At 49.7% G+C, this 24,502-nt stretch overlaps 2 protein-coding genes and 1 long non-coding RNA gene across 3 annotated transcripts in view; 1 reads left to right on the forward strand and 2 right to left on the reverse strand.

Moving 5' to 3' along the window:
* Positions 1-5,587, reverse strand: part of LOC143785208 (serine/threonine-protein kinase NLK2) — a 30,346-nt gene extending 24,759 nt beyond the window's left edge. The window contains exon 1 of the mRNA XM_077273921.1: positions 5,217-5,587. Coding sequence (XP_077130036.1) covers positions 5,217-5,440 — 224 coding nt within the window. The 5' untranslated portion in view covers positions 5,441-5,587. The remainder of the gene's footprint in view (positions 1-5,216) is intronic.
* Positions 5,588-13,130: 7,543 nt separating this feature from the next.
* On the forward strand, positions 13,131-20,924 carry LOC143785211 (uncharacterized). The gene is made up of 4 exons (XR_013217958.1): positions 13,131-13,439; positions 19,492-19,574; positions 19,905-20,022; positions 20,875-20,924. It is a non-coding gene; the product is annotated as an uncharacterized LOC143785211 (long non-coding RNA).
* The window catches only part of LOC143785210 (uncharacterized), a 54,428-nt gene continuing 49,190 nt past the window's right edge, over positions 19,265-24,502 (reverse strand). The window contains exon 4 of the mRNA XM_077273924.1: positions 19,265-19,560. Coding sequence (XP_077130039.1) covers positions 19,483-19,560 — 78 coding nt within the window. The 3' untranslated portion in view covers positions 19,265-19,482. The remainder of the gene's footprint in view (positions 19,561-24,502) is intronic.

The following is a 24,502-nucleotide window of genomic DNA, read 5'->3' on the forward strand; positions in this document are numbered from 1 at the left end:
GGAGGCCGAGCCCGACCACCACTGAGCAAGACACAGAAGTACAAGGTGCTCAGTGCTCAGAGACACGGCCCAGGTGAGGAGGCTGAGCCCGACCACCACTGAGCAAGACACAGAAGTACAACGTGCTCAGAGACACGACCGAGGAGAGGAGGCTGAGCCCGACCACCACTGAGCAAGACACAGAAGTACACGGTGCTCAGAGACGGCCGAGGAGAGGAGGCTGAGTCCGACCACCACTGGACAAGACACAGAAGTACACAGTGCTCAGAGACGGCCGAGGAGAAGAGGCCGAGCCCGACCACGACTGAGCAAGACACAGAAGTACAAGGTGCTCAGAGACACGGCCGAGGTGAGGAGGCCGAGCCCGACCACCACTGAGGAAGACACAGAAGTACAAGGTGCTCAGAGACAAGGCCGAGGTGAGGAGGCTGAGCCCGACCACCACTGAGCAAGACACAGAAGTACAAGGTGCTCAGAGACAAGGCCGAGGTGAGGAGGCTTAGCCCGACCACCACTGAGCAAGACACAGAAGTACAAGGTGCTCAGTGCTCAGACACACGGCCCAGGTGAGGAGGCTGAGCCCGACCACCACTGAGCAAGACACAGAAGTACAACGTGCTCAGAGACACGGCCGAGGAGAGGAGGCTGAGCCCGACCACCACTGGACAAGACACAAAAGTACACGGTGCTCAGAGACGGCCGAGGAGAGGAGGCTGAGCCCGACCACCACTGAGCAAGACACAGAAGTACAAGGTGCTCAGAGACACGGCCGAGGTGAGGAGGCCGAGCCCGACCACCACTGAGGAAGACACAGAAGTTCATGGTGCTCAGAGACACGGCCGAGGAGAGGAGGCCGAGCCCGACCACCACTGAGCAAGACACAGAAGTACAAGGTGCTCAGAGACAAGGCCGAGGTGAGGAGGCTGAGCCCGACCACCACTGAGCAAGACACAGAAGTACAAGGTGCTCAGAGACAAGGCCGAGGTGAGGAGGCTGAGCCCGACCACCACTGAGCAAGACACAGAAGTACAACGTGATCAGAGACACGACCGAGGTGAGGAGGCTGAGCCCTATATACCTCCTCCTGTAAACACTAACCCTATATACACACATATATACCCCTCCTGTATACACTGACCCCTATATAAACAAATATATAACCCTCCTGTATACACTGCCACTATATACACATACCTCTCCTGTATACACTGCCCCTATATACACACACATATATACCCCTCCTGCATACACTGCCCCTATATACACATATATACCTTCTGTATACACTGCCCCTATATACACATATATCCATCCTATATACATTGCCCCTATATATACCCCTCCTGTATACACTGCCCCCTATATATACACATATATACCCCTCCTGTATACACTGCCCCTATATACACATATATACCCCTCCTGTATACACTACCCCTATACATTATATATACACCCCTTCTGTATACACTGCCCCCTATATATACACATATCCCCCTCCTGTATACATTGCCCATATATACCCCTCCTGTGTACACTGCCCCTATATATACACATATATACCCCTCCTGTATACACTGCCTCTACAAATACATGTATACCCCCCTCCTGTATACAATGCCCCTATGTACACACATATATACCCCTCCTGTATACACTGCATATATATACACACATATATACCCCTCCTGTATACACTGCACATATATACACACATATATACCCCTCCTGCATACACTGCCGCAATATACACACATATAGTCCTCCTATATATACTTCCCCCTATATAAACACATATATATCCCTCCTATATACATTGCCCCAATATACACATATATACCCCTCCTGTATACACTGCCCCTATATACACACATAGACTTCTCTTGTATACACAGCCCCCTGCATATACACCCATCCTGTATACACTGCCCCTATATACACACACATGTATACCCTTCCTGTATACACTGCCCCAATATACACATATATACCCCTCCAGTATACACTGCCCCTATATACACACACATATGTACCCCTCCTGTATACATTGACCCTATATACACACACATATGTACCCCTCCTGTATACCCTGCCCCCTATATACACATATATAACCCTCCTGTATACACTGCCCCTATATATACACACATATATACCCCCTCCTGTATACACTGCCCCTATATATACACACATATATACCCCCTCCTGTATACACTGCCCCCTATATATATATACACATATATACCCCTCCTGTATACACTGCCCCCTATATATACACACACATATACCCCTCCTGTATACACTGCCCCTATATACACACACATATATAGCCCCTCCTGTATACACTGCCCCCTATATATACACACACATATACACCCCTCCTGTATACACTGCCTCCTATATATATATACACATATATACCCCTCCTGTATACACTGCCCCCTATATACACACATATATACCCCTCCTGTATACACTTCCCCTATATACACACATATACCCCTCCTGTATACATTGCCCCTATATATACACACATATATACCCCTCCTGTATACACTGCCCCTATATATACCCCTCCTGTATACACTGCCCCTATATACACATATACCCCTCCTGTATACACTGCCCCTATATACACACATATACACCCCTCCTGTATATACTGCCCCTATATACACACATATATACCCCTCCTGTATACACTGCCCCCTATATACACACATATACCCCTCGTGTATACACTACCCCTATATATACCCCTCCTGTATACACTGCCCCTATATACACACACACACATATATACCCCTCCTGTATACACTGCCCCCTATATATACACACACATATACCCCTCCTGTATACACTGCCCCTATATACACACACATATATAGCCCCTCCTGTATACACTGCCCCCCTATATATACACACACATATACACCCCTCCTGTATACACTGCCTCCTATATATATATACACATATATACCCCTCCTGTATACACTGCCCCCTATATACACACATATATACCCCTCCTGTATACACTTCCCCTATATACACACACATATACCCCTCCTGTATACATTGCCCCTATATATACACACATATATACCCCTCCTGTATACACTGCCCCTATATATACCCCTCCTGTATACACTGCCCCTATATACACATATACCCCTCCTGTATACACTGCCCCTATATACACACATATACACCCCTCCTGTATATACTGCCCCTATATACACACATATATACCCCTCCTGTATACACTGCCCCCTATATACACACATATACCCCTCGTGTATACACTACCCCTATATATACCCCTCCTGTATACACTGCCCCTATATACACACACACATATATACCCCTCCTGTATACACTGCCCCTATATACACACACATATATACCCCTCCTGTATACACTGCCCCATATACACATATATACCCCTCCTGTATACACTGCCCCCTATATACACACATATATACCCCTCCTGTATACACTGCCCCTATATACACACATATATACACCCCTCCTGTATACACTGCCCCCTATATACACATATATATACCCCTTCTGTATACACTGCCCCCTATATACACACATATACCCCTCCTGTATACACTACCCCTATATATACCCCTACTGTATACACTGCCTCGATATACACACACATATATACCCCTCCTGTATACACTGCCCCTATATACACACACATATATACCCCTCCTGTATACACTGCCCCATATACACATATATACCCCTCCTGTATACACTGCCCTCTATATACACACATATATACCCCTCCTGTATACACTGCCCCCTATATACACACATATATACACCCCTCCTGTATACACTGCCCCTATATACACATATACCCTCCTGTATACACTGCCCCCTATATACACACATACCCCTCCTGTATACACTACCCCTATATATACCCCTCCTGTATACACTGCCCCTATATACACACACACATATATACCCCTCCTGTATACACTGCCCCATATACACATATATACCCCTCCTGTATACACTGCCCCCTATATACACACATATATACACCCCTCCTGTATACACTGCCCCCTATATACACATATATACCCCTCCTGTATACACTGCCCATATATACACACATATACCCTCCTGTATACACTGCCCCTATATATACACACATATATACCCCTCCTGTATACACTGCCCCTATATACACATATACCCTCCTGTATACACTGCCCCTATATATACACACATATATACACCTCCTGTATACACTGCCCCTATATACACATATATACCTTCTGTATACACTGCCCCTATATATACACACCTATATACCCCTCCTGTATACACTGCCCCTATATACACATATATACCTTCTGTATACACTGCCCCTATATATACACACCTATATACCCCTCCTGTATACACTGCCCCATATACACATATATACCCCTCCTGTATACACTGCCCCCTATATACACACATATATACACCCCTCCTGTATACACTGCCCCCTATATACACACATATATACACCCCTCCTGTATACACTGCCCCCTATATACACATATATACCCCTCCTGTATACACTGCCCCTATATATACACACATATATACCCCTCCTGTATACACTGCCCCTATATACACATATATACCTTCTGTACACTGCCCCTATATATACACACATATATACCCCTCCTCTATACACTGCCCCTATATACACATATATACCCCTCCTGTATACATTGCCCCCTATATACACACACATATACCCCTCCTGTATACACTGCCCCTATATACACACACACACATATATACCCCTCCTCTATACACTGCCCCTATATACACATATATACCTTCTGTATACACTGCCCCTATATATACACATATATACCCCTCCTCTATACACTGCCCCTATATATACCCCTCCTGTATACACTACCCCTATATACACACATATATACCCCTCCTGTATACACTGCCCCTATATACACATATATACCCCTCCTCTATACACTGCCCCTATATACACACATATATACCCCTCCTGTATACACTGCCCCTATATACACATATATACCCCTCCTCTATACACTGCCCCTATATACACACATATATACCCCTCCTGTATACACTGCCCCTATATACACATATATACCCCTCCTGTACACACAGATATACCCCTATATACACGCACCTCGCCCCCCACTCACCACACCACCCCGAACGCTCCGTATCCAATGGGCCGGTCCGGCTCGGGCTCCCCGGCGCAGTGTGTGGCCCCCGGGTGTGGGGCCCCGGCTGACACTGCTCCTCCCCCGCTGGCGGCGCCGTTGTGACAGTAGAACTTGTGGCCGAGGGGCGGCGGCAGGATCCCCCCGAACACCCCGGAGCACAGCGGAGCGGGCACCGGCCGCCCGGGCCCCGGGAATGACATATCCGCAGCCGCCTTCACAGCAGCATCTCCCCCCCGGACACACGGCGGCGGCGCCGGTCCCTGCGCCTGCTGCTCCGGAGACCCCGTGCGGCATCAGCTGGAACAATGCGGCCTCCCGGCGTGCACCGCGGCTGAAGGGAACGAGCGACCGCCCCTCAGCTCAGTCAGTGCGGCCGGAGCCGGGGAGGAGGCAGGATCGTGACTGCGGACCGTGTGCCCCCAATGTGAGGAAAGGACGGGGGACTCTGTGTCCCCAATGTGAGGAGAGGACGGGGGCCGTGTGCCCCCAATGTGAGGAAAGGACGGGGGACTCTGTGTCCCCAATGTGAGGAGAGGACGGGGGACCGTGTGCCCCCAATGTGAGGAGAGGACGGGGGACCGTGTGCCCCCAATGTGAGGAGAGGACGGGGGACCGTGTGCCCCCAATGTGAGGAAAGGACGGGGGACTCTGTGTCCCCAATGTGAGGGGAGGCCGGGGGACCGTGTGCCCCCAATGTGAGGGGAGGACGGGGGACCGTGTGCCCCCAATGTGAGGAGAGGACGGGGACCGTGTGCCCCCAATGTGAGGGGAGGACGGGGGACCGTGTGCCCCCAATGTGAGGGGAGGACGGGGGACCGTGTGCCCCCAATGTGAGGAAAGGACGGGGGACTCTGTGTCCCCAATGTGAGGAGAGGACGGGGGACTCTGTGCCCCCAATGTGAGGAGAGGATGGGGGACCGTGTGCCCCCAATGTGAGGGGAGGACGGGGGACCGTGTGCCCCCAATGTGAGGAAAGGACGGGGGACTCTGTGTCCCCAATGTGAGGAGAGGACGGGGGACTCTGTGCCCCCAATGTGAGGAGAGGATGGGGGACCGTGTGCCCCCAATGTGAGGAGAGGACGGGGGACCGTGTGCCCCCAATGTGAGGGGAGGACGGGGGACCGTGTGCCCCCAATGTGAGGAAAGGACGGGGGACTCTGTGTCCCCAATGTGAGGAGAGGACGGGGGACTCTGTGCTCCCAATGTGAGGGGAGGACGGGGGACCGTGTGCCCCCAATGTGAGGAGAGGACGGGGGACCGTGTGCCCCCAATGTGAGGGGAGGACGGGGGACCGTGTGCCCCCAATGTGAGGAAAGGACGGGGGACTCTGTGTCCCCAATGTGAGGAGAGGACGGGGACCGTGTGCCCCCAATGTGAGGGGAGGACGGGGACCGTGTGCCCCCAATGTGAGGGGAGGACGGGGGACCGTGTGCCCCCTATGTGAGGAGAGGACGGGGGACCGTGTGCCCCCAATGTGAGGGGAGGACGGGGGACCGTGTGCCCCCAATGTGAGGAGAGGACGGGGACCGTGTGCCCCCAATGTGAGGGGAGGACGGGGGACCGTGTGCCCCCAATGTGAGGGGAGGACGGGGGACCGTGTGCCCCCAATGTGAGGAAAGGACGGGGGACTCTGTGTCCCCAATGTGAGGAGAGGACGGGGGACTCTGTGCCCCCAATGTGAGGAGAGGATGGGGGACCGTGTGCCCCCAATGTGAGGGGAGGACGGGGGCCGTGTGCCCCCAATGTGAGGAAAGGACGGGGGACTCTGTGTCCCCAATGTGAGGAGAGGACGGGGGACTCTGTGCCCCCAATGTGAGGAGAGGATGGGGGACCGTGTGCCCCCAATGTGAGGAGAGGACGGGGGACCGTGTGCCCCCAATGTGAGGGGAGGACGGGGGACCGTGTGCCCCCAATGTGAGGAAAGGACGGGGGACTCTGTGTCCCCAATGTGAGGAGAGGACGGGGACCGTGTGCCCCCAATGTGAGGGGAGGACGGGGACCGTGTGCCCCCAATGTGAGGGGAGGACGGGGGACCGTGTGCCCCCTATGTGAGGAGAGGACGGGGGACCGTGTGCCCCCTATGTGAGGAGAGGACGGGGGACCGTGTGCCCCCAATGTGAGGAAAGGACGGGGGACTCTGTGTCCCCAATGTGAGGAGAGGACGGGGACCGTGTGCCCCCAATGTGAGGAAAGGACGGGGACCGTGTGCCCCCAATGTGAGGAGAGGACGGGGGACCGTGTGCCCCCAATGTGAGGAAAGGACGGGGGACTCTGTGTCCCCAATGTGAGGAAAGGACTGGGGACCGTGTGCCCCCAATGTGAGGAAAGGACTGGGGACCGTGTGCCCCCAATGTGAGGAAAGGACGGGGACCGTGTGCCCCCAATGTGAGGAGAGGACGGGGGACCGTGTGCCCCCAATGTGAGGAGAGGATGGGGACCGTGTGCCCCCAATGTGAGGGGAGGACGGGGGACCGTGTGCCCCCAATGTGAGGAAAGGACGGGGGACTCTGTGTCCCCAATGTGAGGAGAGGACGGGGACCGTGTGCCCCCAATGTGAGGGGAGGACGGGGGACCGTGTGCCCCCAATGTGAGGAGAGGACGGGGGACCGTGTGCCCCCAATGTGAGGAGAGGACGGGGGACCGTGTGCCCCCAATGTGAGGAGAGGACGGGGGACTCTGTGTCCCCAATGTGAGGAAAGGACTGGGGACCGTGTGCCCCCAATGTGAGGAAAGGACTGGGGACCGTGTGCCCCCAATGTGAGGAAAGGACGGGGACCGTGTGCCCCCAATGTGAGGAGAGGACGGGGGACCGTGTGCCCCCAATGTGAGGAGAGGATGGGGACCGTGTGCCCCCAATGTGAGGGGAGGACGGGGGACCGTGTGCCCCCAATGTGAGGAAAGGACGGGGGACTCTGTGTCCCCAATGTGAGGAGAGGACGGGGACCGTGTGCCCCCAATGTGAGGGGAGGACGGGGGACCGTGTGCCCCCAATGTGAGGAGAGGACGGGGGACCGTGTGCCCCCAATGTGAGGAGAGGACGGGGGACCGTGTGCCCCCAATGTGAGGAAAGGACGGGGGACTCTGTGTCCCCAATGTGAAGAGAGGACGGGGACTGTGTGCCCCCAATGTGAGGGGAGGACGGGGGACCGTGTGCCCCCAATGTGAGGAAAGGACGGGGGACTCTGTGTCCCCAATGTGAGGAGAGGACGGGGACCGTGTGCCCCCAATGTGAGGGGAGGACGGGGGACCGTGTGTCCCCAATGTGAGGAGAGGACGGGGGACCGTGTGCCCCCAATGTGAGGAGAGGACGGGGGACCGTGTGCCCCCAATGTGAGGAAAGGACGGGGGACTCTGTGTCCCCAATGTGAAGAGAGGACGGGGACTGTGTGCCCCCAATGTGAGGGGAGGACGGGGGACCGTGTGCCCCCAATGTGAGGAAAGGACGGGGGACTCTGTGTCCCCAATGTGAGGAGAGGACGGGGACCGTGTGCCCCCAATGTGAGGGGAGGACGGGGGACCGTGTGCCCCCAATGTGAGGAGAGGACGGGGGACCGTGTGCCCCCAATGTGAGGAAAGGACGGGGGAATCTGTGTCCCCAATGTGAGGAGAGGACGGGGACCGTGTGCCCCCAATGTGAGGGGAGGACGGGGGACCGTGTGCCCCCAATGTGAGGAGAGGACGGGGGACCGTGTGCCCCCAATGTGAGGAAAGGACGGGGGACTCTGTGTCCCCAATGTGAGGAGAGGACGGGGACCGTGTGCCCCCAATGTGAGGGGAGGACGGGGGACCGTGTGCCCCCAATGTGAGGAGAGGACGGGGGACCGTGTGCCCCCAATGTGAGGAAAGGACGGGGGACTCTGTGTCCCCAATGTGAGGAGAGGACGGGGACCGTGTGCCCCCAATGTGAGGGGAGGACGGGGGACCGTGTGCCCCCAATGTGAGGAGAGGACGGGGGACCGTGTGCCCCCAATGTGAGGAAAGGACGGGGGACTCTGTGTCCCCAATGTGAGGAGAGGACGGGGACCGTGTGCCCCCAATGTGAGGGGAGGATGGGGGACCGTGTGCCCCCAATGTGAGGAGAGGACGGGGGACCGTGTGCCCCCAATGTGAGGAAAGGACGGGGGACTGTGTGCCCCAATGTGAGGAGAGGATGGGACCGTGTGCCCCAATGTGAGGAGAGGATGGGACCATGTGCCCCCAATGTGAGGAGAGGACGGGGGACCGTGTGCCCCCAATGTGAGGAGAGGACGGGGGACCGTGTGCCCGCAATGTGAGGAGAGGACGGGGGACCGTGTGCCCGCAATGTGAGGAGAGGACGGGGGACCGTGTGCCCGCAATGTGAGGAGAGGACGGGGGACCGTGTGCCCCCAATGTGAGGAGAGGACGGGGGACCGTGTGCCCCCAATGTGAGGAGAGGACGGGGGACCGTGTGCCCCCAATGTGAGGAGAGGACGGGGGACCGTGTGCCCCCAATGTGAGGAGAGGACGGGGGACCGTGTGCCCCCAATGTGAGGAGAGGACGGGGGACCGTGTGCCCCCAATGTGAGGAAAGGACGGGGGACCGTGTGCCCCCAATGTGAGGAGAGGACGGGGACCGTGTGCCCCAATGTGATGAGAGGACGGGGACCGTGTGCCCCAATGTGAGGAGAGGACGGGGACCGTGTGCCCCCAATGTGAGGAGAGGACGGGGGACCGTGTGCCCCCAATGTGAGGAGAGGACGGGGGACCGTGTGCCCCCAATGTGAGGAGAGGACGGGGGACCGTGTGCCCCCAATGTGAGGAGAGGACGGGGGACCGTGTGCCCCCAATGTGAGGAGAGGACGGGGGACCGTGTGCCCCCAATGTGAGGAGAGGACGGGGGACCGTGTGCCCCCAATGTGAGGAGAGGACGGGGGACCGTGTGCCCCCAATGTAAGGAGAGGACGGGGACCGTGTGCCCCCAATGTGAGGAGAGGACGGGGGACCGTGTGCCCCCAATGTGAGGAGAGGACGGGGGACCGTGTGCCCCCAATGTGAGGAGAGGACGGGGGACCGTGTGCCCCAATGTGAGGAGAGGACGGGGGACCGTGTGCCCCCAATGTGAGGAGAGGATGGAACCGTGTGCCCCAATGTGAGGAGAGGACGGGGGACCGTGTGCCCCAATGTGAGGAGAGGACGGGGGACCGTGTGCCCCCAATGTGAGGAGAGGACGGGGGACCTTGTGCCCCCAATGTGAGGAAAGGACGGGGGACCGTGTGCCCCAATGTGAGGAGAGGATGGGGGACCGTGTGCCCCCAATGTGAGGAGAGGACGGGGGACCGTGTGCCCCAATGTGAGGAGAGGACGGGGGACCGTGTGCCCCCAATGTGAGGAGAGGACGGGGGACCGTGTGCCCCCAATGTGAGGAGAGGACGGGGGACCGTGTACCTCCAATGTGAGGAGAGGACGGGGGACCGTGTGCCCCAATGTGAGGAGAGGACGGGGCACCGTGTGCCCCCAATGTGAGGAGAGGACGGGGCACCGTGTGCCCCCAATTTGAGGAGAGGACGGGGGACCGTGTGCCCCCAATGTGAGGAGAGGACGGGGGACCGTGTGCCCCCAATGTGAGGAGAGGATGGGGGACCGTGTGCCCCCAATGTGAGGAGAGGACGGGGGACCGTGTGCCCCCAATGTGAGGAGAGGACGGGGGACTGTGTGCCCCAAATGTGAGGAGAGGACGGGGGACCGTGTGCCCCCAATGTGAGGAAAGGACGGGGGACTCTGTGTCCCCAATGTGAGGAGAGGACGGGGGACCGTGTGCCCCCAATGTGAGGAGAGGACGGGGGACCGTGTGCCCCCAATGTGAGGAGAGGACGGGGGACCGTGTGCCCCCAATGTGAGGAAAGGACGGGGGACTCTGTGTCCCCAATGTGAGGAGAGGACGGGGGACCGTGTGCCCCCAATGTGAGGAGAGGACGGGGGACCGTGTGCCCCCAATGTGAGGAAAGGACGGGGGAATCTGTGTCCCCAATGTGAGGAGAGGACGGGGGACCGTGTGCCCCCAATGTGAGGAGAGGACGGGGGACCGTGTGCCCCCAATGTGAGGAAAGGACGGGGGAATCTGTGTCCCCAATGTGAGGAGAGGACGGGGACCGTGTGCCCCCAATGTGAGGGGAGGACGGGGGACCGTGTGCCCCCAATGTGAGGAGAGGACGGGGGACCGTGTGCCCCCAATGTGAGGAAAGGACGGGGGACTCTGTGTCCCCAATGTGAGGAGAGGACGGGGACCGTGTGCCCCCAATGTGAGGGGAGGACGGGGGACCGTGTGCCCCCAATGTGAGGAGAGGACGGGGGACCGTGTGCCCCCAATGTGAGGAAAGGACGGGGGACTCTGTGTCCCCAATGTGAGGAGAGGACGGGGACCGTGTGCCCCCAATGTGAGGGGAGGACGGGGGACCGTGTGCCCCCAATGTGAGGAGAGGACGGGGGACCGTGTGCCCCCAATGTGAGGAAAGGACGGGGGACTCTGTGTCCCCAATGTGAGGAGAGGACGGGGACCGTGTGCCCCCAATGTGAGGGGAGGATGGGGGACCGTGTGCCCCCAATGTGAGGAGAGGACGGGGGACCGTGTGCCCCCAATGTGAGGAAAGGACGGGGGACTGTGTGCCCCAATGTGAGGAGAGGATGGGACCGTGTGCCCCAATGTGAGGAGAGGATGGGACCATGTGCCCCCAATGTGAGGAGAGGACGGGGGACCGTGTGCCCCCAATGTGAGGAGAGGACGGGGGACCGTGTGCCCGCAATGTGAGGAGAGGACGGGGGACCGTGTGCCCGCAATGTGAGGAGAGGACGGGGGACCGTGTGCCCCCAATGTGAGGAGAGGACGGGGGACCGTGTGCCCCCAATGTAAGGAGAGGACGGGGACCGTGTGCCCCCAATGTGAGGAGAGGACGGGGGACCGTGTGCCCCCAATGTGAGGAGAGGACGGGGGACCGTGTGCCCCCAATGTGAGGAGAGGACGGGGGACCGTGTGCCCCAATGTGAGGAGAGGACGGGGGACCGTGTGCCCCCAATGTGAGGAGAGGATGGAACCGTGTGCCCCAATGTGAGGAGAGGACGGGGGACCGTGTGCCCCAATGTGAGGAGAGGACGGGGGACCGTGTGCCCCCAATGTGAGGAGAGGACGGGGGACCTTGTGCCCCCAATGTGAGGAAAGGACGGGGGACCGTGTGCCCCAATGTGAGGAGAGGATGGGGGACCGTGTGCCCCCAATGTGAGGAGAGGACGGGGGACCGTGTGCCCCAATGTGAGGAGAGGACGGGGGACCGTGTGCCCCCAATGTGAGGAGAGGACGGGGGACCGTGTGCCCCCAATGTGAGGAGAGGACGGGGGACCGTGTACCTCCAATGTGAGGAGAGGACGGGGGACCGTGTGCCCCAATGTGAGGAGAGGACGGGGCACCGTGTGCCCCCAATGTGAGGAGAGGACGGGGGACCGTGTGCCCCCAATTTGAGGAGAGGACGGGGGACCGTGTGCCCCCAATGTGAGGAGAGGACGGGGGACCGTGTGCCCCCAATGTGAGGAGAGGATGGGGGACCGTGTGCCCCCAATGTGAGGAGAGGACGGGGGACCGTGTGCCCCCAATGTGAGGAGAGGACGGGGGACTGTGTGCCCCAAATGTGAGGAGAGGATGGGACCGTGTGCCCCCAATGTGAGGAGAGGATGGGACCGTGTGCCCCCAATGTGATGGGTGGATGGGGGACCGTGTGCCCCCAATGTGAGGAGAGGACGGGGGACCGTGTGCCCCCAATGTGAGGAGAGGACGGGGGACCGTGTGCCCCCAATGTGAGGAGAGGATGGGACCGTGTGCCCCCAATGTGAGGAGAGGACGGGGGACCGTGTGCCCCCAATGTGATGGGTGGACGGGGGACCGTGTGCCCCCAATGTGAGGAGAGGATGGGGGACCGTGTGCCCCCAATGTGATGGGTGGATGGGGGACCGTGTGCCCCCAATGTGATGGGTGGATGGGGAACCGTGTACCCCCCAATGTGATGGGTGGACGGAGACCGTGTACCCCCAATGTGAGGAGATAGGACTGGGGACTGTGTGTGCTCCCCAATATATGTTCAGCTGCTTTAGCAGGTAGACACATGAATCATACTGGTGGCAGCTCACCTGCTGGTTTATTGTGGATGGCATAAACCTTGGCGGAGTTCAGCAAATAAACAGCCTGGCATAACGGTAAAGTAAACAAAGCACAGTCCATAACCTGCAGTTATCCCTCACAGTCCTTAGCTCCTCCGGGAGCTAAGTGGGAGTGTATACACTGCCCCCTATATACACGCATATATACCCCCTCCTGTATACACTCCGGGAGCTAAGTGGGAGTGTATACACTGCCCCCTATATACACGCATATATACCCCCTCCTGTATACACTCCGGGAGCTAAGTGGGAGTGTATACACTGCCCCCTATATACACGCATATATACCCCCTCCTGTATACACTCCGGGAGCTAAGTGGGAGTGTATACACTGCCCCTATATACACGCATATATACCCCCTCCTGTATACACTCCGGGAGCTAAGTGGGAGTGTATACACTGCCCCTATATACACGCATATATACCCCCTCCTGTATACACTCCGGGAGCTAAGTGGGAGTGTATACACTGCCCCCTATATACACGCATATATACCCCCTCCTGTATACACTCCGGGAGCTAAGTGGGAGTGTATACACTGCCCCTATATACACGCATATATACCCCCTCCTGTATACACTCCGGGAGCTAAGTGGGAGTGTATACACTGCCCCTATATACACGCATATATACCCCCTCCTGTATACACTCCGGGAGCTAAGTGGGAGTGTATACACTGCCCCCTATATACACGCATATATACCCCCTCCTGTATACACTCCGGGAGCTAAGTGGGAGTGTATACACTGCCCCTATATACACGCATATATACCCCCTCCTGTATACACTCCGGGAGCTAAGTGGGAGTGTATACACTGCCCCTATATACACGCATATATACCCCCTCCTGTATACACTCCGGGAGCTAAGTGGGAGTTTTTGCTCTCCCAAGACACTACACTCACTCTCATGACCTTGACATCACACAGGTCCTGTCAGGACTCTGCAGGTGGAGATAAAGTGGACCCCCTCCCACATGCTTAATGGTGGTCCAATAAAACCAGCCCGTAACAACCATATCACTACATGGTGTACTGGGGAAAACTATTCTGGCTTTACATCACTGATGATAATATGCGCAGTGACACATATCTCCCTTAATACACTGTGCCAGTGACCCTGTCACAAATATATACAGTTAGGTCCATATATATTTGGACAGAGACGACATTTTTCTAATTTTGGTTATAGACATTACCACAATGAATTTTAAACAAAACAATTCAGATGCAGTTGAAGTTCAGACTTTCAGCTTTCATTTGAGGGGGTATCCACATTAAAATTGGATGAAGGGTTTAGCAGTTTCAGCTCCTTAACATGTGCCACCGTGTTTTTAAAGGGACCAAAAGTAATTGGACAATTGACTCCAAGGCTATTTCATGGCCAGGTGTGGGAAATCCCTTCGTTATGTCATTCTAAATTAAGCAGATAAAAGGCCTGGAGTTGATTTGAGGTGTGGTGTTTGCATTTGGAAGGTTTTGCTGTGAAGTAAACATGCGGTCAAAGGAGCTCTCCATGCAGGTGAAACAAGCCATCCTTAAGCTGCGAAAACAGAAAAAACCCATCCGAGAAATTGCTACAATATTAGGAGTGGCAAAATCTACAGTTTGGTACATCTTGAGAAAGAAAGAAAGCACTGGTGAACTCATCAATGCAAAAAGACCTGGGCGCCCACGGAAGACAACAGTGGTGGATAATCGCAGAATAATCTCCATGGTGAAGAGAAACCCCTTCACAACAGCCCACCAAGTGAACAACACTCTCCCGGAGGTTGGCGTATCAATATCCAAATCTACCATAAAGAGAAGACTGCATGAAAGTAACTACAGAGGGTTCACTGCACGGTGCAAGCCACTCATAAGCATCAAGAATAAAAAGGCTAGACTGGACTTGGCTAAAAAACATCTAAAAAAGCAGCACAGTTCTGGAAGAACATTCTGTGGACAGATGAAACCAAGATCAACCTCTACCAGAATGATGGAAAGAGAAAAGTATGGCGAAGGCGAGGTCCAGCTCATGATCCAAAGCATACCACATCATCTGTAAAACATGGTGGAGGCAGTGTGATGGCTTGGACATGCATGGCTGCCAGTGGCACTGGGTCACTAGTCTTTATTGATGATGTGACACAGGACAGAAGCAGCCGAACGAATTCTGAGGTATTCAGAGCCACACTGTGTGCTGAGATCCAGCCAAATTGATTGGTCGTCGTTTCATACTACAGATGGACAATGACCCAAAACATAAAGCCAAAGCAACCTAGGATTTTATTACAGCAAAGAAGTGGAATATTCTTGAATGGCCAAGTCAGTCACCTGATCTCAACCCAATTGAGCAGCATTTCACTTGTTAAAGATTAAACTTCAGACAGAAAGGCCCACAAACAAACAGCAACTGAAAACCACCATGTGAAGGCCTGGCAGAGCATCAAAAAGGTGGAAACACAGCGTCTGGTGATGTCCATGAGTTCAAGACTTCAGGCAGTCATTGCCAACAAAGGGTTTTTAACCAAGTACTAAAAAGGAACATTTTATTTAAAATTATTGAATCTGTCCAATTACTTTTGGTCCCTTTAAAAACAGGGTGGCACATGTTAAGGAGCTGAAACTCCTAAACCATTCATCCAATTTTAATGTGGATACCCTCAAAAGAAAGCTGAAAGTCTGAACTTCAACTGCATCTGAATTGTTTTGTTTAAAATTCATTGTGGTAATGTTTATAACCAAAATTAGAAAAATGTTGTCTCTGTCCAAATATATATGGACCTAACTGTATATATACACAGTTATATGAAAAAGTTTGGGCACCCCTAGTAATCTTAAGCTTAATGTTTTATAAAAATTGTTTTTTTTGCAACAGCTATTTCAGTTTCATATGTCTAATAACTGTTGGACACAGTAATGTTTCTGCCTTGAAATGAGGTTTATTGTACTAACAGAAAATGTGCAATCTGCATTCAAACAAAATTTGACAGGTGCATAAGTATGGGCACCCTTATCATTTTGTTGTTTTAAATACTCCTACCTACTTTTTACTGACTTACTAAAGCACTTTTTTTGGTTTTGTAACCTCATTGAGCTTTGAACTTCATAGCCAGGTGTATGCAATCATGAGAAAAGCTATTTAAAGTGGCCACTTGCAAGCTGTTCTCCTGTTTGAACCTCCTCTGAAGAGTGGCATCATGGGCTCCTCAAAACAACTGTCAAATGATCTGAAAGCAAAGATTATTCAACATAGTTGTTCAGGGGAAGGATACAAAAAGCTGTCTCCGAGATTTAACCTGTCAATTTCCACTGTGAGGAACATAGTAAGGAAATGGAAGAACACAGTAAGGAAATGGAAGAACACAGGTACAGTTCTTGTTAAGGCCAGAAGTGGCAGGCCAAGAAAAACATCAGAAAGGCAGAGAAGAAGAATGGTGAGATCAGTCAAGGACAATCCTCAGACCACCTCCAGAGAGCTGCAGCATCAACTTGCTGCAGATGGTGTCACTGTGCATCGGTCAACTATACAACGCACTTTGCACAAGGAGAAGCTGTATGGAGAGTGATGCGAAAGAAGCCGTTTCTGCAAGCACGCCACAAACAGAGTCGGCTGAGGTATGCAAAAGCACATTTGGAGAAGCCAATTTCTTTTTGGAAGAAGGTCCTGTGGACTCATGAAACCAAGATTGAGTTGTTTGGTCATACAAAAAGGCGTTATGCATGGTGGCAAAAAAACACAGCATTCCAAGAAAAACACTTGCTACCCACAGTAAAATTTGGTGGAGGTTCCATCATGCTTTGGGGCTGTGTGCCCAATGCCGGCACCAGGAATCTTTTTAAAGTTGAGGGATGCATGGATTCCTCTCAGTGTCAGCCGATTCTTGACAATAATGTTCATGAATCAGTGACAAAGTTGAAGTTACGCAGGGGATGGATCTTTCAGCAAGACAATGATCCAAAACACCGGTCCAAATCTACTCAGGCATTCAAGCAGAGGAACAATTACACTGCTCTGGAATGGCCATCCCAGTCCCCAGACCTGAATATCATTGAACATCTGTGGGATCATTTGAAGAGGGCTGTCCATGCTTGGCGACCATCACACTTAACTGAACTGGAATTGTTTTGTAAAGAGGAATGGTCAAAAATACCTTCGTCCAGGATCCATGAACTCATTAAAAGCTACAGGAAGCGACTAGAGGCTGTTATTTTTGCAAAAGGAGGATCTACTAAATATTAATGTCACTTTTCTGGTGAGGTGCCCATACTTATGCACCTGTCAAATTTTGTTTGAATGCAGATTGCACATTTTCTGTTAGTACAATAAACCTCATTTCAAGGCAGAAACATTACTGTGTCCAACAGTTGTTAGATATATGATAGTGAAATAGCTGTTGCAAAAAACAATTTTTATAAAACATTAAGATTAATAGGGGTGCCCAAACTTTTCCATATAACTGTATATATACAGCTCTGGCAAAAATGAAGAGACCACTGCAGAATGTTCAGTTTCTCTGATTTTTCTCTTTATATTTTTGAGTAAATTGTTCTTTTATTCTATAAACTTCTGACAACAGGTCACCGAAGTTCCAAGCAGTAAATTTTGTATTTATTTTCTGAAAATGAGAAATGGTGAAAATAACAAAAAAAATTTTGACCTCAATTAATGCAAAAAAAACCAAACAAGTTCATAATCATTTAGACACAACAATACTAACGTTTTACCTCAGGAAGAGTTTAGAAATCAATATTTTGTGGAATAACCATAATTGTTAATCCCAGCTTTCCTGCGTCTTGGCAGCTTTCCACCAGTCTCTCACACGGCTCCTGGGTGACCTTATGCCGCTCCTGATACAATAATGTCAGCAGTTCTTCTTTGTTTGATGGCTTGTGACTATCCATCTTCCTCCTGATTACATTCCAGAGGTTTTCAATAGGGTTCAGGTCTGGAGATTGGGCGGCCATGACAAGGATTTGATGTGGTCCTTCATCCACACCTTGATTGACCTAGCTGTGTGCCATGGTGCATTGTCCTGCTGGAGAAACCAGTCCTCACAGTTGGGGAACATTGCCTGAGCAGGCAGAAGGAATCAGCTGTTTTTCCAGGATAACCTTGTATGCGGCTTGATTCATACGTCCTTCGCAAGGATTAACCTGCCCAATTCCAGCCTTGCTGGAGCATCCCCTGACCAATGATCATCTGGATGATCCAGATGAGCCATGGGTCAGATGAAACCAAAATAGGTATCAAATCCACTCACCGTGTTTGAGGAAGAACGATGAGTACTAGTCCAAGAACAAGGTTCAAACTGTGAAGCATGGTGGGGGAAACATCATGCTTTGTGGGTGGTTTTTTTTTGCAAAGGAGACAGGAAAACTGCACCGTGTTGAAGGGAGGATGGATGGGATCATGTATCGCGAGATTTTGGCCAACAATGTCCTTCCCTCAGTAAGAGCATTGAAGATGGGTCGTGGCCAGGTCTTCCAACATGACAATGACCCGTAACTCACAGCCAGGTCAACTAAGGAGCGGTTCCGTAAGAAGCATTTCATGGTCCTGGAGTGGCCAAGCCAGTCTCCAGGCCTGAACCCAATAGAAAATATTTGGAGGGAGCTGAAACTCTGTTACCCAGCAACAGCCCCGAAACCTGAAAGATCTGGATGGAGGAGGGGGCCAATATCTCTGCTGCAGTGTCTGCAAACCTGGTCAAGAACCAGGTCACTGTAATTGTGCATGAAGCAGTATCATTGGGTATGTTTTAATTAAAGGGCAATGTGCTGTAAACTGATCTTCCAAGTGTTATATTATAGGAATCCCATATTGTGCGTGAAAGTCAGTCAGTGTGAGGTGACCCCTTATGGAAAGAAGGGGACAATTAGGGATAATTACTTTATTCGCATTACACATACCTTAGGTGCCAAATACACTGTACCATGAGAGACAGCAATTAAATAGGGAAAGGAAAAGGGTGGAAACCTGGCATAATGGAGACATATATTCATTCATAGCAGAACGTTGTATATCAGTAGTCCATATATGTGTCTATGTGTGAAGATGGGAAAATCCTCACTTTTCTTCTTTTCTTGTCGATAATCACACCAGTTGTTTCAAATGTGGACCAGGTGGCCCTCTCCCCTGAAACAAGACCGAACATGGCCAAAAGGATTCCAACTACACAAAAATAAGTAAGTGAAGAAAACAAAACATGTCAGTAAATATAAAATGCACGGACACGAAAATGAATTAAAAATTGACGGGTTGTGGACAGAGTATATGAGGAGAATTCTATGGGGAGGGCTTGCAGCAAACAATGGGTGGACTAGCAGCTATTTTAGAAGTGTGATTGACTTGGTGTTACCATTATTTTTTTGAGCAGTGCGTATACATACAGAACTGTGGCAGGTGTGGAATAAATGCTGCGGAGTAAGGCCCTTCATAAATAGAGCTGATAATAGTAATTAACAAAATGCTAATTGAATAAAGGGGAATGTTAATTTCTCGTCACTTGTACACAGGTTATGGAGGATCTCGCAGGAGGTTGTGCCAAACATCTTGGAGACCTGACCACAGATCTCCAGTGTATGATTCTTGTGCGGATCCTTCTGTCTCTTCATGTGATCCCAGACAGACGAGGTGAGATCAGGGATCTGTGGGGCTGATGATCATTTCCAAGACTCCTAGTTATGACATTGGCTGGATGTTTGGGGTTGTTACTTGGCTACAAAATACATTTGAAGCCAACCAGACACCTCCTGATGGTATTACATGATGGAGGATTTATCACTATTGAGGACACCATTAATCCTGACTAAATCCTCAACTACATCTGATAAATTGCAGCCTTAACCTTATAGGAGCCTCCACCATGCTTTACTGTTCCTGCAGACCCTCAGTATTGTGCCAGTCTCCAGCCCTTTTGGTGCAGCCAAATATTTAACATTCTGACCCCTCAGTCCAGAGCACATGCTGTCTTTTCTCTGCACCCCAATCCTATGTTTCCGGGCATGTCGTAGGTTTGGGATTTTGGCTAAAATTCTTCCATGAAGACAACGCCTGGCCAGTATATAGGCGCAGCTGGTCGTACTGGTGGCTTCTGTTGCTAATGGCACTGCTGTGCATCTGACTAGAAGAGATCTAACATGACGTGTCTTTCATCTGCTGCATGTTCTCTTGGTCAAACTCTCCAGCTATGGTTCCCAACATTACCCATTTCTTAGTGCACATCTTTAACTCCAGTCTGCCTATAAATCTTTGTATTTTACATTCTTGATGCACTATAAATGCCTTGTGTCTTGTTGCTGCGCTCAGTCTCGCCATGTGCGACCTGTGACATTACACTCTTCCAGAATCTCACCTAGATTTAAGCCAACTACGCATCTGTTTCTGTTTTAGTTATTGACCATGTGTCAACTTATATATGAAAATGATAATCATTATTACCTGTGTGGTATAATACGGTACTTATACATCTCACTGTATTCTTAGAAAGCTCCCTACTGTGTAAGTACAAGTGTACCAAGAAGAAATGATGAAAGGTAAACGCTGTCACTAAACATTGATGGGATTAGATTTCTGTGTTCTTCATTTACTTGTACATACGGGCAGTATTATAGTAGTTATATTCTTATACATAGGGGCAGTATTATATTAGTTATATTCTTGTACATAGGAGCAGTATTATAGTAGTTATATTCTTGTACATAGGAGCAGTATTATAGTAGTTATATTCTTGTACATAGGGCAGTATTATAGTAGTTATATTCTTATACATAGGGGCAGTATTATATTAGTTATATTCTTGTACATAGGAGCAGTATTATAGTAGTTATATTCTTGTACATAGGGGCAGTATTATAGTAGTTATATTCTTGTACATAGGGGCAGTATTATAGTAGTTATATTCTTGTACATAGGGGCAGTATTATAGTAGTTATATTCTTGTACATAGGGGCAGTATTATAGTAGTTATATTCTTGTACATAGGGGCAGTATTATAGCAGTTATATTGTACATAGGAGGCAGTATTATAGTAGTTATATTGTACATAGGAGGCAGTATTATAGTAGTTATATTCTTGTACATAGGGGCAGTATTATAGTAGTTATATTGTACATAGGAGCAGTATTATAGTAGTTATATTCTTGTACATAGGGGCAGTATTATAGCAGTTATATTCTTGTACATTGGGGCAGTATTATAGTAGCTATATTCTTGTACATAGGTGCAGTATTATAGTAGTTATATTCTTGTACATAGGAGCAGTATTATAGTACACTGTGCTCCAAATTATTATGCAAATTGGATTTAAGTGTCATAAAGATTTAATCGTTTTGTTTTTTAAATAAACTCGTGGATGGTATTGTGTCTCAGGGCTCAATGGATCACTGAAATCAATCTTAAATACATGTGATAATTAGTTTTCCAGGTGATTCTAATTAAAGGAAAACTACTTAAAAATGATGTTCCACATTATTAAGCAGGCCACAGGTTTCAAGCAATATGGAAAATAAAAAGGATCTCTCTGCTGCTGAAAAGTGTTAAATAGTGCAATGCCTTGGACAAGGTTTGAAAACATTAGATATTTCACGAAAACTTAGGAGTGATCATCATACTATGAAGAGATTTATGACTGAAACAGAGTTCATGCAGATAAAGGCATAATGAGGAAGGTTTCTGCCAGACAAATTCATTGAATTAAGAGAGCAGCTGCCAAAATACCATTACAAAGCAGCAAAAAGTTATTTGAAGTTGCTGGTGCCTCTGGTGTCCCTCAAACCTCAAGGTGTAGGATCCTTCAAAGGCTTGCTTTGGTGCATAAACCTACTATTCGGCCACCCCTAAACAGTGTTCACAAGCAGAAATGATTGCATTGGGCCCAGACATACATGAAGACTAATTTTCAAGCAGTCTTGTTTACTGATGAGTGTCGAGCAACCCTGGATGGTCCAGATAGATGGAGTAGTGGATGGTTGGTGGATGGCCACCATGTCCCAACAAGGCTGCAACGTCAGCATGGAGTTGGAGGAGTCATGTTTTAGTCCAGAACAGCTGGTAGGGCCCTTTAAGGTTCCTGAAGGTGTGAATATAACCTCTGCAAAGTGTATAGAGTTTCTGACTGACGACTTTCTTCCATGGTATAAAAAGCAGAAACGTGCCTTCAGGAGCAGAAGCATCTTCATGCAGGACAATGAATACCTCTGAGTAATTGGCTGCTATGGGCATAAAGGGAGATAAACTCATGGTGTGGCCACCATCTTCCCCTGACCTCAACCCTATCGAGAACCTTTTGATTATCATCAAGCAAAAGATCTATGAGGGTGGGAGGCAGTTCACATCAAAACAGCAGCTCTGGGAGGGAGAAATACAAGCAGAAACTCTCCAAAAACTCACAAGTTCAATGGAGGCAAGAACTGTGAAGGTGACATCAAAGACGGGTCCTGTTTTACATGTAACTTGGCCTGTTAGGATGTTTTGGAGTTAAATAGCTTTTTGGTTCTGTGAATGTGACGTCCTAATGCTGCAAATTCCACAAATGAGCATTTTCAGTTCTTTATATCAAATGTTTAGCAATTCTACTGTGCCTAATAATTTGGAACAGAGCATTGTGGGGTTTTATTCATTGTGGAGATTATATTGTTATCATTGGGAGGTTTCTTCAATAAAATTAAATGTATAATCTAACGGGTGATGACTTTTATTAGACTGACTGTCATTTGCACCGACCATTTAGGAAAATCCGAGAAAAATGTCATTTGCATAATAATTTGGAACATAGTGTAGTTATATTCTTGTACATAGGGGCAGTATTATAGAGTTATATTCTTGTACATAGGGGCAGTATTATAGTAGTTATATTCTTGTACATAGGAGCAGTATTATAGTAGTTATATTCTTGTACACAGGGGCAGTATTATAGTAGTTATATTCTTGTACATAGGAGCAGTATTATAGTAGTTATATTCTTGTACATAGGGGCAGTATTATAGTAGTTATATTCTTGTACATAGGGGGCAGTATTATAGTAGTTATATTCTTGTACATAGGGGACAGTATTATAGTAGTTATATTCTTGTACATAGGAGCAGTATTATAGTAGTTATATTCTTGTACATAGGAGCAGTATTATAGTAGTTATATTCTTGTACATAGGAGCAGTATTATAGTAGTTATATTCTTGTACATAGGGGCAGTATTATAGTAGTTATATTCTTGTACATAGGGGGCAGTATTATAGTAGTTATATTCTTGTACATAGGAGCAGTATTATAGTAGTTATATTCTTGTACATAGGAGCAGTATTATAGTAGTTATATTCTTGTACATAGGGGCAGTATTATAGTAGTTATATTCTTGTACATAGGAGCAGTATTATAGTAGTTATATTCTTGTACATAGGGGCAGTATTATAGCAGTTATATTCTTGTACATAGCAGTATTATAGTAGTTATATTCTTGTACATAGGGGCAGTATTATAGTAGTTATTATATTCTTGTACATAGGAGCAGTATTATAGTAGTTATATTCTTGTACATAGGGGCAGTATTATAGTAGTTATATTCTTGTACATAGGAGCAGTATTATAGTAGTTATATTCTTGTACATAGGGGCAGTATTATAGCAGTTATATTCTTGTACATAGCAGTATTATAGTAGTTATATTCTTGTACATAGGGGCAGTATTATAGTAGTTATTATATTCTTGTACATAGGAGCAGTATTATAGTAGTTATATTCTTGTACATAGGAGCAGTATTATAGTAGTTATATTCTTGTACATAGGGGGCAGTATTATAGTAGTTATATTCTTGTACATAGGGGCAGTATTATAGTAGTTATTATATTCTTGTACATAGGAGCAGTATTATAGTAGTTATATTCTTGTACATAGGAGCAGTATTATAGTAGTTATATTCTTGTACATAGGGGCAGTATTATAGTAGTTATGTTCTTGTACATAGGAGCAGTATTATAGTAGTTATATTCTTGTACATAGGGTCAGTATTATAGTAGTTATATTCTTGTACATAGGGGCAGTATTATAGTAGTTATATTCTTGTACATAGGGGCAGTATTATAGTAGTTATTATATTCTTGTACATAGGAGCAGTATTA

This window comes from Ranitomeya variabilis, chromosome 7, assembly GCF_051348905.1.
Source record: "Ranitomeya variabilis isolate aRanVar5 chromosome 7, aRanVar5.hap1, whole genome shotgun sequence".
Lineage (NCBI taxonomy): Eukaryota > Metazoa > Chordata > Amphibia > Anura > Dendrobatidae > Ranitomeya > Ranitomeya variabilis.